Source organism: Macrobrachium nipponense, chromosome 5 (assembly GCF_015104395.2).
Source record: "Macrobrachium nipponense isolate FS-2020 chromosome 5, ASM1510439v2, whole genome shotgun sequence".
In the NCBI taxonomy this organism is placed as follows: domain Eukaryota; kingdom Metazoa; phylum Arthropoda; class Malacostraca; order Decapoda; family Palaemonidae; genus Macrobrachium; species Macrobrachium nipponense.
The window spans coordinates 19187257-19204763 of NC_061107.1; the positions used below are offsets into that span (position 1 = coordinate 19187257).

Consider the following 17507-nt stretch of genomic DNA (forward strand, 5'->3'; position numbering starts at 1 on the left):
TGGCATTAAGGTCATTACACACAGACTGTGCATTTGTTTCTCAAATAATCTAGAGAGGAAAAAGCAATGAAACACCAAATTATTAATAAAATAAAAAAGGAACAAATGCTCAGTAAGTGTTCAAGTTCATTGTGCTTGTCTGTCTGTCTATCAGTCTGCATCATTGGCTGTGTGTGTGTCAGTCATCGGTTGTATTATTGTATCGATTTACTCTCTACACACAACTGTCAGAGCAAGGTAAGTGCAGAATAATGTCGGTTTAAGATGTTAAACACATATGTTCGACATTGGTAATGAATGACAAATGACAGTTCAAGATACAATATAGCATTTTAGAAGGATATTTCTCATGCAACCTGCAAATTCAATTAACATTAACCCTTTAATCCCTGGGGTGCCAGGTATGAGGGATTTTAGTACTATATAGGTGAGTAAAATAATAATGTCTCCTCACTACATCAGCTTAAGGAATATAAATGTAAATATAAGGTAAGATATGAGTGAGATAAAACCAAACATAAGCTTGTCTTTTCCCTAGCAAATGTCAAAAAGCTCTCAAGACCAGGTAAGCAATAAAAATGCAAGTTGTGTATACCCAATAACCAAATTTTTCACTACTGGGACTGTTATTTTTCACTACAATTCACATAAGCATCTACCACACTCATTAAATCATGCCTGCATATTGAAATTCTGAGAAATATATGAACATTTTACTCTATAAACCAATATATGGATGGCTGTATCAGCAACTGTATAAGCATAGATTAAACAATAAAGCAGATAATGCCAGGGAAATGGAGTTTTCCCTTAACTTTTATCAATTCATGAGAATATATATATATATATATATATATATATATATATATATATATATATATATATATATATATATATATATATATATATATAAATATATACTGTAGTATTTTATTATTCTTATAAACCAATGTAGAAATATTTGAATAAACCTCATAGTAAAGGATGAAACATGGAGACTAAAACATGATAAAAATTATAGAATTCAGCCACATATGTGGATGCCTAGGCCAAGACATGAATGCATAACTGTTATGTAAAAAGAAGTTGAGACACTAAAATAAAAAGTTAAGATACAGTAATTAAATTTAGATTACATATGAACAATCCTTTATCCAAAATTCTCAGGACCAGAAGTATTTGGATTTGGGGAATTTTTGGATTTTAGAATTGCAGGGTCAGGAGCATAATCAAACATCACTAGTACAGCAAAAACATTTTTTCCCTTTTTTCATTTTCTTGTATTCTATTTATTCATTATAGTTTACTATTATGTATTTAGATTAATATACTGTTAAATAAATGTGGGATAATCAAGATCACCAATAATAACATAGTGGGACAATTAAGACCATATGTTCACTAACACCTTTTTTCAACAAAAACATTCTGCAAAATGCAAAAATATATATGACCAAAATAATTAATTCAACTGGGGAATTTTAACTTTAAGTAAAACTACAAAATACATTTCATCATATCGATCTTGGAGAGGGTTGTTCTTTATATTGTTACTAAAGTCGTCATCAGTTTACAGTCATATGTGTGAGGACAGCCCAAGCACAAGATCGCAAGTGATGACGCATCGCTATGGCAGACTGCGTGGGATTTTTCATACCACTATATTTAAGGTAAAACTAATATTGTTAAATTCTTGTTTTCATGAAGAAATAATCATATATATAAAGCAAATTACTAAGTAGTTTTTGCTATCAACAGTCAAATAATCACAATCATGGCAACGTTCACACTTAGTGTCATACACACAATTTGGGATCAAAATATGTCTGTAAATAGAACAGAAGTGGAGGGCCGTCATTGGCTAACAGATCACCATGGCAACCAGCCAGCCAATCAAGTTTTAGCTCTATTTATTCTGTCTGATTAAGAAGTTTAGATAACATAACGATGACGTATGTGTGTTTTGAATACAATACATAGTTTTTAATAGTGTATTTCAATGATTATATGAAGAACAGGATTAATTCCTTCTCATTACTTTGAGTGCAAAATTGCTGGTTCAGAGATTCTTCAGTAACAAAATAATCTCTTTTTATTTTAAATTTTTTTTTTCCTTTTGAAAATATTTACTAATGCTGCATTGACATACCTTGAAAACAAAATTCATCTCTTTAATCTCTCATGGATAGAATTAAGCTGCATAAAGGGAATCAGATTTTGTTATCTTAAAGTTTACCTTTGTCATGTCTTTCTTTTCTAAAAAACAAACAAAGCATTGTACTGTAGCTACCAGTCAGGCAGCAGACAGGTAAACCTGTTAATGCTCAGTGATTGGCTACAGTATTTCCTACCCTTCCAGACAATAGTATGTTGTAATGACTGTATGTACTGTGCACAAGTTGAATCAGTTACAAGTTACAAGAACTTTAGTTTAGTACAGTAAAAATACAGAACTGTATATTTAAAATAAAAATATGAATGAAAGTTAGAAAAAGGAAAACTGTGCAAGATGAGCAGAGGAACAGCAACTATCTTACATCGTGGATGAAAATTTCGTATTGTAAATTGGCTGACCCTTTTTGGTGTCCATCTTATACGACATTCGGATTAATGGGGTCCAGTTTAACGAGGGTCGACTATAGTCAATACGTGAATGGTTATTCCCTTTATCTTTTATTTATACATGTTTTAAAATATTTATCATTAAATTACTCAGTACCTCAGCTCGAATTCATAAGTAAAATGTCATAATTTTTGCCATTTTAAAAATTCATCATCACATTACTCAGTACTTTACCTTCAATTCATAAATCATAAATTTTTGCCCATTTAATTTATCACACTTGCAGGTATATTTTACTGCCTCTGTTTTCTATTTAGATTTGTCTTTCCTGCTACCTTGAATATTTTTTTAAAGGAATAACACATTCAATAAATGCAATAATAATATCCCTTCAAGATATTTCCACAGAAAATACCTTTTAATATTACAAGCTAGTTTGAAATGCTCCTATGTGAGTAACCAATTCACCATTCTCTTAATGAATACTACTTCACACACAGGAACAGTAATGTACCACATAAAATGGTAAACAACTGAAGGTCCACAGGAATGAATTACCACCTTACTAATGAAGGTTATCAAATTCTCTTTATAAAGGTTATACATCAGAATAATTGAAATTCTACTTACCAATACACATGTCGCCTTCCCTGATGAAACCCTCAGCACACTCCAAGCACATATCTGGACCATCACCAGTGCATCCTTCACATGCCTTGTCACATTCTACACAACAAAAACATAACTCTTATGAAAAACATTAAGAGATGGAAATACAAAAATGTTCCAATTTTTCTAACAAGCTCTGATATTCAATCCAACATGAAACACTAAAACAAAATTTTACAACACATTTTACAGATTTTCCAGTTATATTTCTACTAAACTGCATAATAATAATAATCATTACAATAATAATAATAATAATAATAATAATAATCATTACATGGGAAGAAGGACTAATAAAAGTAGATGAAGACCCAGAAATATACAGAGACAGGAGAAAGACAGACAGAACAGAGGACTGGCACAACAAACCAATGCACGGACAATACATGAGACAGACTAAAGAACTAGCCAGCGATGACAATTGGCAATGGCTGCAGAGGGGAGAGCTAAAGAAGGAAACTGAAGGAATGATAACAGCGGCACAAGATCAGGCCCTAAGAACCAGATATGTTCAAAGAACGATAGACGGAAATAACATCTCTCCCATATGTAGGAAGTGCAATACGAAAAATGAAACCATAAACCACATAGCAAGTGAATGCCCGGCACTTGCACAGAACCAGTACAAAAAGAGGCATGATTCAGTGGCAAAAGCCCTCCACTGGAGCCTGTGCAAGAAACATCAGCTACCCTGCAGTAATAAGTGGTATGAGCACCAACCTGAAGGAGTGATAGAAAACGATCAGGCAAAGATCCTCTGGGACTATGGTATCAGAACGGATAGGGTGATACGTGCAAACAGACCAGACGTGACGTTGATTGACAAAGTCAAGAAGAAAGTATCACTCATTGATGTCGCAATACCATGGGACACCAGAGTTGAAGAGAAAGAGGGAAAAAAATGGGTAAGTATCAAGATCTGAAAATAGAAATAAGAAGGATATGGGATATGCCAGTGGAAATTGTACCCATAATCATAGGAGCACTAGGCACGATCCCAAGATCCCTGAAAAGGAATCTAGAAAAACTAGAGGCTGAAGTAGAGAACTGTGATAGAGCAAAAAAAAAAAAAAATAAATAAATAAATAATAATAATAATAATAATAAATGAAGAACAGTAGAAGGAAAACCAACCTAAGCATGGCATGGATAGACTATAAGAAAGCCTTCGACATGATACCACACACATGGCTAATAGAATGCCTAAAAATATATGGGGCAGAGGAAAACACCATCAGCTTCCTCAAAAATACAATGCGCAACTGGAATACAATACTTACAAGCTCTGGAATAAGACTAGCAGAGGTTAATATCAGGAGAGGGATCTTCCAGGGCAACTCACTGTCCCCACTACTCTTCGTTAGTATTCCATGATTCCCATGACAAAAGTACTACAGAAGATGGATGCCGGGTACCAACTCAAGAAAAGAGGCAACAGAATCAACCATCTGATGTTCATGGACGACATCAAGCTGTATGGTAAGAGCATCAAGGAAATAGATACCCTAATCCAGACTGTAAGGATTGTATATTGGGACATCAGGATGGAGTTTGGGATAGAAAAATGCGCCTTAGTCAACATACAAAAAGGCAAAGTAATGAGAACTGAAGGGATAAAGCTACCAGATGGAGAACATTCAAACACATAGATGAGACGGGATACAAATATCTGGGAATAATGGAAGGAGGGGATATAAAACACCAAGAGATGAAGGACACCATCAGCAAAGAATATATGCAGAGACTCAAGGGCGATACTCAAGTCAAAACACAACGCCGGAAATAGATATAAAAGCCCATAAACACATGGGCAGTGCCAGTAAATCAGATACAGCGCAGGATAGTGGAATGGACGAAGGCAGAACTCCGCAGCATAAATCAGAAAACCAGGAAACATATGACAATACACAAAGCACTACACCCAAGAGCAAATACGGACAGACTATACATAACACGAAAGGAAGGAGGGAGGGGACTACTAAGTATAGAGGACTGCGTCAACATCGAGAACAGAGCATGGGCAGTATCTGAAAACCAGTGAAGACGAGTGGCTAAAGAGTGCATGGGAAGAAGGACTAATAAAAGTAGACGAAGACCCAGAAATATACAGAGACAAGAGAATGACAGACAGAACAGAGGACTGTCACAACAAACCAATGCACGGACAATATATGAGACAGACTAAAGAACTAGCCAGCGATGACACATGGCAATGGCTACAGAGGGGAGAGCTAAAGAAGGAAACTGAAGGAATGATAACAGCGGCACAAGATCAGGCCCTAAGAACCAGATATGTTCAAAGAACGATAGACGGAAATAACATCTCTCCCATATGTAGGAAGTGCAATACGAAAAATGAAACCATAAACCACATAGCAAGACGAATGCCCGGCACTTGCACAGAACCAGTACAAAAAGAGGCATGATTCAGTGGCAAAAGCCCTCCACTGGAGCCTGTGCAAGAAACATCAGCTACTTTGCAGTAATAAGTGGTACGATCACCTACCTGAGGGAGTGATAGAAAATGATCAGGCAAAGATCCTGGGTGGGGACTATGGCACCAGAACGGATAGGGTGAATACGTGCAAATAGACCAGACGTGACGTTGATTGACAAAGTCAAGAAGAAAGTATCACTCATTGATGTCGCCAATACAATGGGACACCAGAGTTGAAGATTTTTGAAAGAGAGGGAAAAATGGATAAGTATCAAGATCTGAAAATAGAAATAAGAAGGATATGGGATATGCCAGTGGAAATCGTACCCATAATCATAGGAGCACTAGGAACGATCCCAAGATCCCTGAAAAGGAATCTACACATAGTAAGAAAAGTCGATGGACTCCAAGGAGGCAGGATGCAACCCGGAATCCCACACTATAAATACCACCCAGTCGAATAGGAGGACTGTGATAGAACAAAAAAAAAAAAAAAAAAAAAACAAAAAAAAAACAAAACAAAAAAAAAAAATAAAATAAAATAAAATAATAATAATAATAATAATAATAATAATAATTAATAATAATAATAATAATAATAATAATAATACAGTAATAATAATGGAAACAGAAGGAATGCTAACAGTGGCACAAGATCAGGCTCTAAGAGCCAGATATGTTCAAAGAACAATAGATGGCAAAACATCTCATCCTTATGCAGGGAATGCAATATGAAAAAAAAAGAGAACCATAAACCACATGACCAGCTAATGTCCAGCAAGGCACTTGCACAGAACCAGTACAAAAGAGGCATGATTCAGTAGCAAAAGGCTTCCATTGGAGTCTGTGCAAGCATGCCAACTAGCTTGCAGTAATAAGTGGTATGAACACCTACCTGAGGGAGTGATATAAAACGATCAGGCAAAGATCCTCTGGGACTGTGATACCAGAACAGATAGGGTGATATGTGCCAATACACCAGAAGTGACACTGATTGACAAAATCAAGAAGAAAGTATCACTCATTGATGTCTCAATACCATGGGATACTAGAGTAGATGAGAAAGAAAGAAAAAACTGATAAGTATCAAGACCTGAAAATAGAAATAAGAAGAGTATGGGATAAGCCCATGGAAATTGCACCCACAATCATAGAAACACTAGCCATGATCCCAAGATCTGTGAAAAAGAACCTGGTAAAACTAGATCCTGAAGTAGCTCCAGGACTCATGCTACTAGAAACAGCACATATAGTAAGAAAAGGGATGGGCTCCTAAGGAGGCAGGATGCAACCCAAAATCCCACACCATAAAAACCACCCAGTTGAACAAGATGACTGTGATACAGAAAAAAAAAATAGTAATAATAATAACTGAAATAATTCAGCAGCTACTGTACTTACCAAGGCAAGTGTAAGTACCCTCGTTGTTGATACAGAACTGATTCTTCTTGCAAGGGGCTTTTTCGGTAACACACTCATTTACATCCACACAACCATGTTCAGTATCCATGTACCATCCATCTTTACAGGCCACACATGACTTCTGGCCAGGCTGAAATACAGAGAACCATCCTTTTGAGAAAATGCAAATGAAATAAAGTTAAAATACATCAGCTCTTATAAAATGGTTTGGTTCCATTATACAGTGATAATACAAAATGAAATTCTTACAACAATGTTGATACTTCACATTAAACAACCTATATTTACCAAACATTTATACTTGATGTTTGTTAGGTAGACACAATTACTACTGATGAACAGCTGGTTAGTAGATACAAGTGCACACAAACATTACAGCTCCAACAATTAGTTTTGAATGTTAACTCCAATACAGCTGCACTATCTTATCCTTAATTAAGAAAATATTTTACATAAGTGAAAAATTCACACCATATAAGTCCAAATGAAATATGTAGGAATTCTGGACTCAAATGTAGGAATGAATTCAGATGTTGAACAGCCCCTCCATCTCAGCTAGTGTCATATGTCAAAGGGGATGCTTGGGATAATGTAAAGTCTTCTACACTGAACACTACCTGGCAAAGCTGGGCTAGAATGCATCCTCAACTTAACAAGCTTTTCTTTTGCTTAGTGTGTCTAAGTACACTGCACCACATAACTTACCTAGAAAATCAAGACCCAATGCTGAGCCATGGTTAACATGAAACTACCACCACCAGAATAACCAAAGTTTAGTGGGAAAATCCAGCAAAATTCTGTTAGCAGTACAAACTATGAAAAGACATACAAGGATCTTACAAAATACTGTAAAAACTTAAGAGCCGAAAACATAAAAAGCACATTAAAGAAGAAATCATTCAATAATCATAGTAAAAATGGAATAATGACTGACTTGAAGCATTAAAAAAACAAACAAGACAGTTACCAGCAACAATAACGTATATACTTATATAAAAAAAATTATGAAAGTATGGAAAACCAAACAGTACTAGACCTTCATATTACATAAAATTCCATAAGCGGCACAAAAAGACCTTACAACTAAACATTTAAGCCTAAATCATTCACGCTACACAATTACCCTAAATAAAGTGGGCCCCCATATTCGCGTTCTCCAGATTCGCAGACTCACGGATTTGCGGATTTCTCTCTAGACCATATCTACCCATCATTTGCGGGAATTCGCCTATTCGCAGGGTTTTCCAATGGTAAATAATCACTAATTAGTGTATTTTGATGTTATTTTCATGCCTAAATACATTTCTGGGTTCGACCTGTGTCGGCCGGTGAAATGTTCCTGTAGCACACATTTCTAGGTATAAATAGATGCTAAATATACCAGAGAAAAAGCTAAATGGAATGCTGAAGTTACTACCTTCAGCACGCTCACCCATAGGGTGTCGGTATAAACACAAGGGCGAGTGGAAGCCACTATCACTGGTATTCTGCCAATTAGAAGGCTCCTCTCAAAGTCCCTCTCTAGTTAGGTGCCGTTACAACGACTACTTACGTCTACCTTCCGCTCGCTACTACTACAACTCCCGCCCGAAGGCTTCATTCTTGTATTAGCTCGCTACAGTGTCCGCACGCGCTTTTCTCGCTGCCCTTCTTCGAGTGTTTTTGGCGAAGCATGTCTGCCCCAGAGTCCCAAGCTTCTTCATCTAAGTTGAGTATTCCATTTTTCGTTTTTGTATCTTGTGAGGGCACGATGCATCCCCTTTTTAGCCCCTTAGTTCTCGTGAACAGGGGTGACGCTCCTTTTATATCCGCCATATTGGGTGCATCATTTGCGGCGTGCGTTTTTTCCCTTTGTTATGTTATGATGATTTTTGCCAAACCGTTTACATTTCACGGTTTAGACTACTATTTTCGTCATGCCCCTTCATTATTCTAGCTCCTGTCGTATTCTAGAGCTTTAGTTTTACTTATTTTATCCTTACGTCGTAGGGCCTCACTCGCTCCTGATGTACTCTGAGGTCTCTCTTTTATGTTTATCTTTCGTTATTTTAGCCTTTTGTGGCCTCCTTTTTGTCCTCAGTCCCTCAGGAGCGTGTTGGTTTCCCTTCGTACTCACGATTTTATTTTATTTTTCATGTTATACGCGAATAGTGTATTTTTGACTTCTAGGCATGCCTAGCAGTACGCTATTTTTTTCGGGGAGAGGGCAATTCCTCTCTCTCTCTCGCGGTACTCATGCATGCATTCTTTCAGTGTGTTTTTCCATGTTAGTCAGTAATGCACTCGATTATATGCACGTTTATGATAAATTATTCAAATATTCATATTCTTTGTTGAGGTTGGAAGTTCTTGCGATGCCCTTCCCTGGCCTACCCGACCAGACCTAAGCTAAGTTTTGGAAGGTAGGTCAGCCCGCCCTGCCCCTCCACCCTTTCGACCCCATCCCTACCGCCTCATGTCCAGGCGATTATGCTTGCTGGGAGAGTGGTCCACGACAGAGTCCCTCTCGTGTCATGTTTGTAGGGCCTAGACCTTTTGTACCTGACCAGATCGGAAGATTCGATTTTGAAGGGTTTAGTTAGGTTCTATCCATCCACTTCATGACGTCCTTTGGAGGCCATGCTAGCCTACCTGACCGGATCTGTACCAATCTCGGAGGGTTACGCTGGGTTCTTGCTGGGTGCGTTCCCCTTTCCTCCTTTCGCAGTTCTCCCAGTAATTCCTCATCAATTATTTTATGTTTATGTTTGTCTTGTTGTGTGCAGCCTGGGCCTTTAGGGTGTCAGTTGGCCTACCGTCTTCTGCTCCCTTTAGTGGTAGGCTAGTTACAGCTTCCGAGAGGTGGTGGTTCACCGATCGGTTGCTGTGGCCAGGAGATCATGACTCGTCCACTCTCCTCCACACACACACCCCCCCCCCCCCTCTGCCCCGGTCTCGTTCCGGCGCTACCTAGCTAGCTCGCTGTTCGTGTAATCCTACCAATGAACGACCACTAGAGCATATAGCTTACCCAAGGGGGGATTAGTCAGAGGAGATTGGTTGAATAGTATATTGTGTAATCTCTTTTAGTATGTCTCCGGGCCTGTGAGTCCTCTGGCCAGGTGGGGTCTACCATCACACCAGCCAGCAGGCTATACGCCGGATTGTACGTACCACTGCTCCGCCGCTCAGCTGTCTATTCTCCCTTGTTGTCTCCACCTCCCCACTCATGTGGGGGCAGAGCTGGGCAGAGCTGCGTTTCTAATTACCTTAGAATTGCTTCTCTTCCTCGGTGTGATCGGACTCAGGCCTAGGTTTTACTTATTTTCCCTGTTCTGCTCGTATCAGCCCGTCTCCGCCAGCTCTTACTGTTATGATAACGGGATTATGGATTCCGGAGTAGGTGAAGCCTTTAAGAGATTATGTTGGAACATGTTTTGTTAGCCTTCTCCGGCAGGCTCCGCAAGGTCGTCATCGGCTTCCAAGCCTTTGACTTCCTCTGCTAAAGCTTCTCCCCCACCCAAGGGGTCGAGAGCCAAATCTTCCAAAGCCAGACCGGCGGAGTCTGGCTTCGGCCAGGAGGCTTTCGCCTCCCAGAGGTTACAGGCCCAGGAGGAATTGGTGTCCGGACTCCTCCAGTCCAGAACCACACCGCAGTCCTTGACGGTACCGGACGCATCCAAGCTACCGCCATTTGAAAACAGCAACCCGTGGCAGTTGCCTCTGCACGCCCTGTTCTCAGAGGGCAAGCTTACCATTGAAGGTAGAAGACTTTGAGTTCTTCCCAGCAGGCCTTCAATTTCCCTTCCCAGGCTATGCTAGACTAGCCGAGGATGCGTTAGTCAGGGTAGACAAAGTCCCAAAGGAGACGGTTATCTACCCTAGGGACCAGGCCCAGTCTGCATGGGTCTGCACCCTCACGGATTGGGAGTGTGTTAACACAAAGTTGACACCCCATAGAAGATGCTACACAATGTTCGTGGCCCCACAAGGAGTTCCGACTCCTTGTACGTTGAAGGTTGCAGAATTGACACTGCAAGCCGCAGTAGAGGACAAAACTATGCCTCAGCTAAAAGAGACGGAGGCTACCTCCCTGCTCTTCCCTGGTGATCTGGAATTTTGGGCTGATGCTCCGGCAACATTCACGGTGGGCAGACTCGATCCAGAGTGTGCCTCCTCCCAACTCGGTGAACGTTTGCCTAGAATTCCGGACCCCATGGTCAAAGCGGAATTCGAAGCAAGGTGCAGGCTGAGTAGGTTGATTAACTCAGTCACCACTGCGGAGTTGACTGCTATGACCTTTGCAGATGAGCCTCTATTTCGGGTCCACACAAAGTCACTGTTACAGGCTTTCCAGTCAGACCTGTATGACTTTATAGTGGCTAGCCGAGCCTGCAGGAAGCATGTTTTTGCGAATGCTTCCGTAAGACATGAACCGAACAGGCTCATAAAGGTGTCGATCTGGGGTACTAACCTCTTCCCTGAGGAAATGGTTAACAAAGTCCTCAGCGAGGCAAATAGAGCTAACCAGAACTTTCGTGTCCGTTGGGGACTTCCCTTCAAAAGGAAGTTTGAGGCCGAGGAAATACCAGCCTTTCCAGTCCTCTCAACCTCAAACAGTGGTCCAAGCGGTTCCTGTCTCCTAGATTGGCAAGCCTTCGACATCCAAGGCACAGCCACAACAACAGTTTGTCCTGCTGCAGAGTCAACCGACTCAATAGGCTTCGACTTCAACCGCCCTAGTAACTTCCCCAGCTTTCAACGCCTCCTTTGAGTCACAAGGAGCATTTCGTGGCTACAATAAACACGCAAGGAGTAGCAGAGTCAGAGGTGCCTTCCGACAAAGAGCTGGCTCTAGAGGCAGAGGCTTCAGAGGAGGCAGAGGAAGTAAGACCTCAACCAATCAGTGAGGCTCCGCAGGTGGGCGGGAGATTGTATCTCTTCTGGGACCATTGGACCTTCAGTTCATGGGCCCACAGCATTGTATCGAAAGGTCTGGGGTAGAAATGGAAGAAAGGGCCTCCTCCATCAGTCAGTTTTCACCAGACTCCAACGACAGACCTACTAAACTTTGCCAAAGATCTCCTTCAAAAGAAGGCAATAAAGAAAGTCAATCGCCTGAAATTTCAAGGACGTCTGTTCAGTGTACCGAAGAAGGACTCGGACAAACGAAGAGTGATTCTGGACCTGTCCCGTCTCAACTCATACATTCAATGCAACAAGTTCCGCACGCTGACCGTCTCGCAGGTGCGGACCTTACTTCCCCGTGGGGTCGTCACCACCTCTATCGATCTTAAAGGCGCTTACTATCATGTACCGATAGCAAGAATCTTCTCTCCGTACCTAGGCTTCAAACTAGGAAAACAAGCTTACTCATTCAGTCATGCCATTCGGGCTCAACATAGCGTCCAGAGTATTCACCAAGCTAGGAGACAGTAGTCCAAGAACTAAGAGCTCAAGGGGTAATGTTAGTAGCTTACCTAGACGACTGGCTCATTTGGGCAACCAACGACGAGGAGTGTCGCAAAGCAACAGCCAAGGTAATAGAATTCCTAGAATATCTGGGTTTCCAGATAAACAAGGAAAAGTCCCGTCTCATTCCGGCGTTCCGCTTTCAATGGTTGGGAATCCAATGGGACCTAACCTCACACAAACTATCTCTCCCACCAAAGAAGTGCAGAGAGATAGCGAAGGCTACAAAACAGTTCTTCAAGAACAAAAGGGCTTCTTGTCGTACCCAAGAGAGAATTCTTGGTTCTCTTCAGTTCGCCTCAATAACAGACGTTCTATTGAAAGCGAGACTGAAGGATATCAATCGAGTCTGGCGGAAAAGAGCCAACAACAAATTCAGAGACAAGATCTCTCTGATTCCGCCGATATTGAAGAAAAGACTCCGTCCATGGACAAAAGTCCGGAGTCTCTCCAAATCAGTGCCACTGCAATTTCCCCCGCCGTCTCTGATAGTCCACACGGACGCCTCTCTGAACGGTTGGGGAGGCTACTCCCAATACAAGAAGGTTCAAGGAACGTGGTCGAATACATTCTGCCAGTTTCACATCAACATCCTAAAAGCAATTACCATTTTTCTGACCTTAAAATGTCCAGCTCCAGTCAAGAACAGTCATGTAAGACTAGTCTCGGACAGCGCAGTGATAGTTCATTGCATAAACAGAGGGGGCTCCAAGTCGAGCAAAGTAAATCATGTAATGATTGCAATTTTTTCGTTAGCAACGAAAAATCATTGGCACCTGTCAGCTACTCACTTGGCAGGAGTACGGAATGTCATTGCAGACTCACTATCCAGATCAACTCCGCTGGAGTCGGAGTGGTCCTTGGACACAAAATCATTCTGTTGGATTTGCAATCAAATCCTGGGCCTTCAGATAGATCTGTTCGCCACGGAGTCCAACCACAAACTTCCGTGTTATGTGGCTCCCAATCTGGACCCTCTAGCTCACGCCACAGATGCGATGTCCATAGACTGGAACAATTGGCAGAAGATTTACCTATTTCCGCCAGTAAACCTCCTGATGAAAGTCCTGCACAAACTCAGATCTTTCACAGGCCAGGTAGCATTGGTAGCACCCAATTGGCCGAAGAGCAATTGGTTTCCTCTCCTACTAGGGTTGAATCTCCATCCCAGACGGATTCCCAATCCAGAACTGACTCAAATAGTACAAACTCGGACTGTGTCAGCTTCCTCAAGAATTCTGAATGCCCTAACTTTATGCACTTCATGAAGTTTGCGGCACAGAAGGATGCTAGTGTTGATCCACTAAACATCCTGTTCGTAGAGTCAGATAAAAGAGAATCAACACTCAGACAGTATGATTCAGCAGTAAAGAAATTGGCCATCTTTCTAAAAGAATCAGATGTCCAGAAGATGACTACAAATCTGGCAATTTCATTCTTTAGAACCCTGTTTGAGAAAGGCCTAGTTGCTAGTACCATTACTACGACTAAATCTGCCTAAGGAAGATTTTTCAGCTTGGCTTTAATATTGATTTGACAGATTCGTTCTTCTCATCTATCCCTTGAGCATGTGCCCGTCTGAGATCGGTGGACCGCCCCCACACAGTCTCCTGGTTTTTAAACGATGTACTCAAGTTGGCTTCAGACACTAATAATGAATCATGCTCATATATAACCCTTCTCAGGAAAACATTGTTCTTAATGAGTCTGGCTTCAGGCGCCAGAATATCTGAACTGTCGGCTCTTTCTAGAGAACCAAATCACATTGATTTCCTCCCATCAGGTGAAGTTCTACTCTCCCCTGATCGGAAATTCTTAGCAAAGAATGAAGACCCACAAAACAGGTGGGCTCCATGGAAGATTATACCTCTCACACAGGACCCATCTTTGTGTCCTATTGTCACATTAAAACCTTATCAGGGCAGAACTTCTGAAAGTCTTCAGGTACTCTTTTTTATTAGAGAAAAAGGCGGAACCATTTCCTTAAAAGGAATCACACAACAAATTCTTTACTTTATCAAACAAGCCAATCCGGATTCAGTCCCTCACGTCCATGATATCTGGGCAGTGGCTACCTCAATTAATTATTTTCACAACATGAATTTCGAGGATCTTAAAAAATATACGGGTTGGAAATCCCAGACAGTATTTAAACGCCACTATCTAAAGAATTTAGAGGCCTTTAAATTTTCGGCAGTGGCTGCAGGGAGCATTGTCTCCGCTGATACTGGCCTAGTCTTATAACTCTATTTCCTATTCCTTTATTCTGCAACTAATTTTCCTTTGATACTCGCTCTTTCCTACCTGCCTCGCTCGTAATCCCTACCTGTCTCCCTTAGGTTCCGGGTTGGTTTGCTTGTCAACCCACTCCCGGACATGTACATAGTTTATATTTATTGATTGTATTCCTTACCTATGTTTTTCCTAGGACAGTATGGATTTGGTCATATTTGATCACCCCCCTTTTTTTTCACCATTCTAACTTGTTACTCTTACATTAGTTATTAAAACTTAATTTTGAGAGAAAATTTTACTTTTATTTTTCCTTATGTATCTATTAAATTTTGTTTTACCAAGCTTGTATGGCCAATTCTCTGATACTATTTCACCAGCTGAAGCAGGTCGAACCCAGAAAAGGGATTTTGACAAAGGAAAAATCTATTTCTGGGGAAAGACCTGTGTCGCCCGGTGAACCCATTCCTCTTTTTTCCTGATCCCCACCCGTTAGCTGGCCCAAGCTTGGGTGCGTAATTCAGGAATGAAGCCTTCGGGCGGGAGTTGTAGTAGTAGCGAGCGGAAGGTAGACGTAAGTAGTCGTTGTAACAGCACCTAACTAGAGAGGGACTTTGAGAGGAATCTTCTAATTGGCAGAATACCTGTGGTAGTGGCTTCCACTCGCCCTTGTGTTTATACCGACACCCTATGGGTGAGCGAGCTGAAGGTAGTAACTTCAGCATTCCATTTAGCTTTTTCTCTGGTATATTTAGCATCTATTTATACCTAGAAATGTATGCTACAGGAACATTTCACCGGGTGACACAGGTCTTCCCCCAGAAATGATTTTTCCTTTGTCAAAATTCCTTTTTTATTATACAAGAATTATTTACTAATTTTAAAATATTAATATTGATCAATACTGTATTAGTAAGTTTAATAAGATTAAATGATATCACAAAATAACAATAATAATTCTCTCTCTCTCTCTCTCTCTCTTTTACAGAAATGTGTTTTTTGTATGATAAATAAATTATTTACTAATTTTCAAATATTAATGTAAAGAGCAATCAACTCATTAAAGAAAATACTATAGTGAATTAGTAAGATATTAGTTTATAAATTTTAACTTCTTTCTTTCGAACTCCAGATCCAGGCTGAGGTCTAATAGCTGTCAAATATATCAAATATCTCTCTCTCTCTCTCTCTCTCTCTTGCTTAAGTATTTTTATTTGTTTTGTAGAATAAATAAATTATTTAACTTATAACTAATTTTCAAATATTAATAAGAATAATATAAAATAGCGATTCCCAGTCTTTTTATCCACCTGAAGGAAGGTGGGCGGGGAGTAAATAACAGTTTGATATACAAGCTGGAGGGGAAAGAGTCGGAGTCTAGGAGTTATCCTCTCTCTCTCTCTCTCTCTCTCTCTCTCTCTCTCTCTCTCTCTCTCTCTCTCTCTCTCTCTCTCTCTCTGTTATTGGCTGCATGTATATATTTTTAATGGTAAAATGTTTACATGACTTTGAAATTATATTAATAATATAACCTCAAAGATTAATACAGTAATAGGTTAGTAATTTTAGGTATATTTGAAGTAAGATGTTATTTAATGTATACATCTGGTATCTGAACTTTCAAGATCAGCAGTTATAAGCATTTTTAGTGGTGGTTTTAACTATTCACGGGTTTTAACTATTCACGGGGGTATGTGGTATACATCCCCCACAAATACTGGGTGAACACTGTACATCATACTTAAAAATTAATTGTAAAATGTTTAACAGCAATTAATAACGATACAAAAAATCTTAGTAAACAAAAAAATTCATGGAAAAACTAGCATTAACAAAACAAACTACCTGGCAAGCAACTGGTTGCTGCTGAGCATTTAAACCAAAGCCCAAACCAGTGAACAGAAAAACAAGAAAAACACGCAAATACATTGATAAAGCATAAAGCAATCACAAAGTGCTACTTAGGAAGACAACAGATGACTGCTTGCAAAACATCTTACATAAATACCTCTTGTACTGAAAAGAAAAGCTTAGCTAATGATGACACTTATTACAAACTCGGTTGAAAAGCTGGTTTACAAACATGATGAATTAAGGATGCAAAATGTAAAATTACTCCTAAACAATCCAAAAGGTCCAGGGAAGACTGAACTGCTAACTAGTCACCAGATGCTCTGCAGTTAGGCAGTTAAGCAATGAGGGACCTGAAGTAACCATATGACCATCAACCAACTTACTGGAACAACTACTCTTATTTTTAAGGCTCCTAAGGAATAGCACTTCTGGTATTCATGCAGCCATATAGTCTAGGATAGAAATTTTGGTTTTGTAATGGAGCAACAGAATTTAATCTATTTCTAAGCTAAAATAAAAATTCCAGCATTACATGAGAGAAATGAAGAGAACAGAAAGTTGTAATACATTAAATAAATATTAAGCACTTCCTTACCCCACTACATGGTCCATTACAAGCTTTGTTGCACTGTTCACAAAGGATTTTTGTGTCATCTTTGTAAGCCTGAAAATAACCATATGTGCAGGAGTCACAAAGCTCTCCTCCATAACCTGGGTTACACGCACATTCTCCGCTGCCTTTTCTTGTTCCGGCACCCTATAAAATATATATATATATAGTACATATGAAATTAAGAAAAATTTCCTTTTATATTTTACATAATAATATTAGAATGAATCACAGCAAATCCCACAGCTCATTAATGAATGGAAACAGCA

The 17507-nt window shown here is 39.8% G+C and overlaps 1 protein-coding gene across 3 annotated transcripts in view; it reads right to left on the reverse strand.

Annotated features, from left to right (window-relative positions):
* LOC135215228 (cysteine-rich with EGF-like domain protein 2) overlaps nt 1–17507 on the reverse strand; it is a 113490-nt gene that overhangs the window by 36138 nt on the left and 59845 nt on the right. For all 3 annotated transcript variants that reach the window (XM_064249734.1, XM_064249733.1, XM_064249732.1), the window contains exons 5-7: nt 17224–17385; nt 7071–7221; nt 3194–3289 (exon numbers count right to left, since the gene is read on the reverse strand). In XM_064249734.1, coding sequence (XP_064105804.1) covers nt 3194–3289; nt 7071–7221; nt 17224–17385 — 409 coding nt within the window. The remainder of the gene's footprint in view (nt 1–3193; nt 3290–7070; nt 7222–17223; nt 17386–17507) is intronic.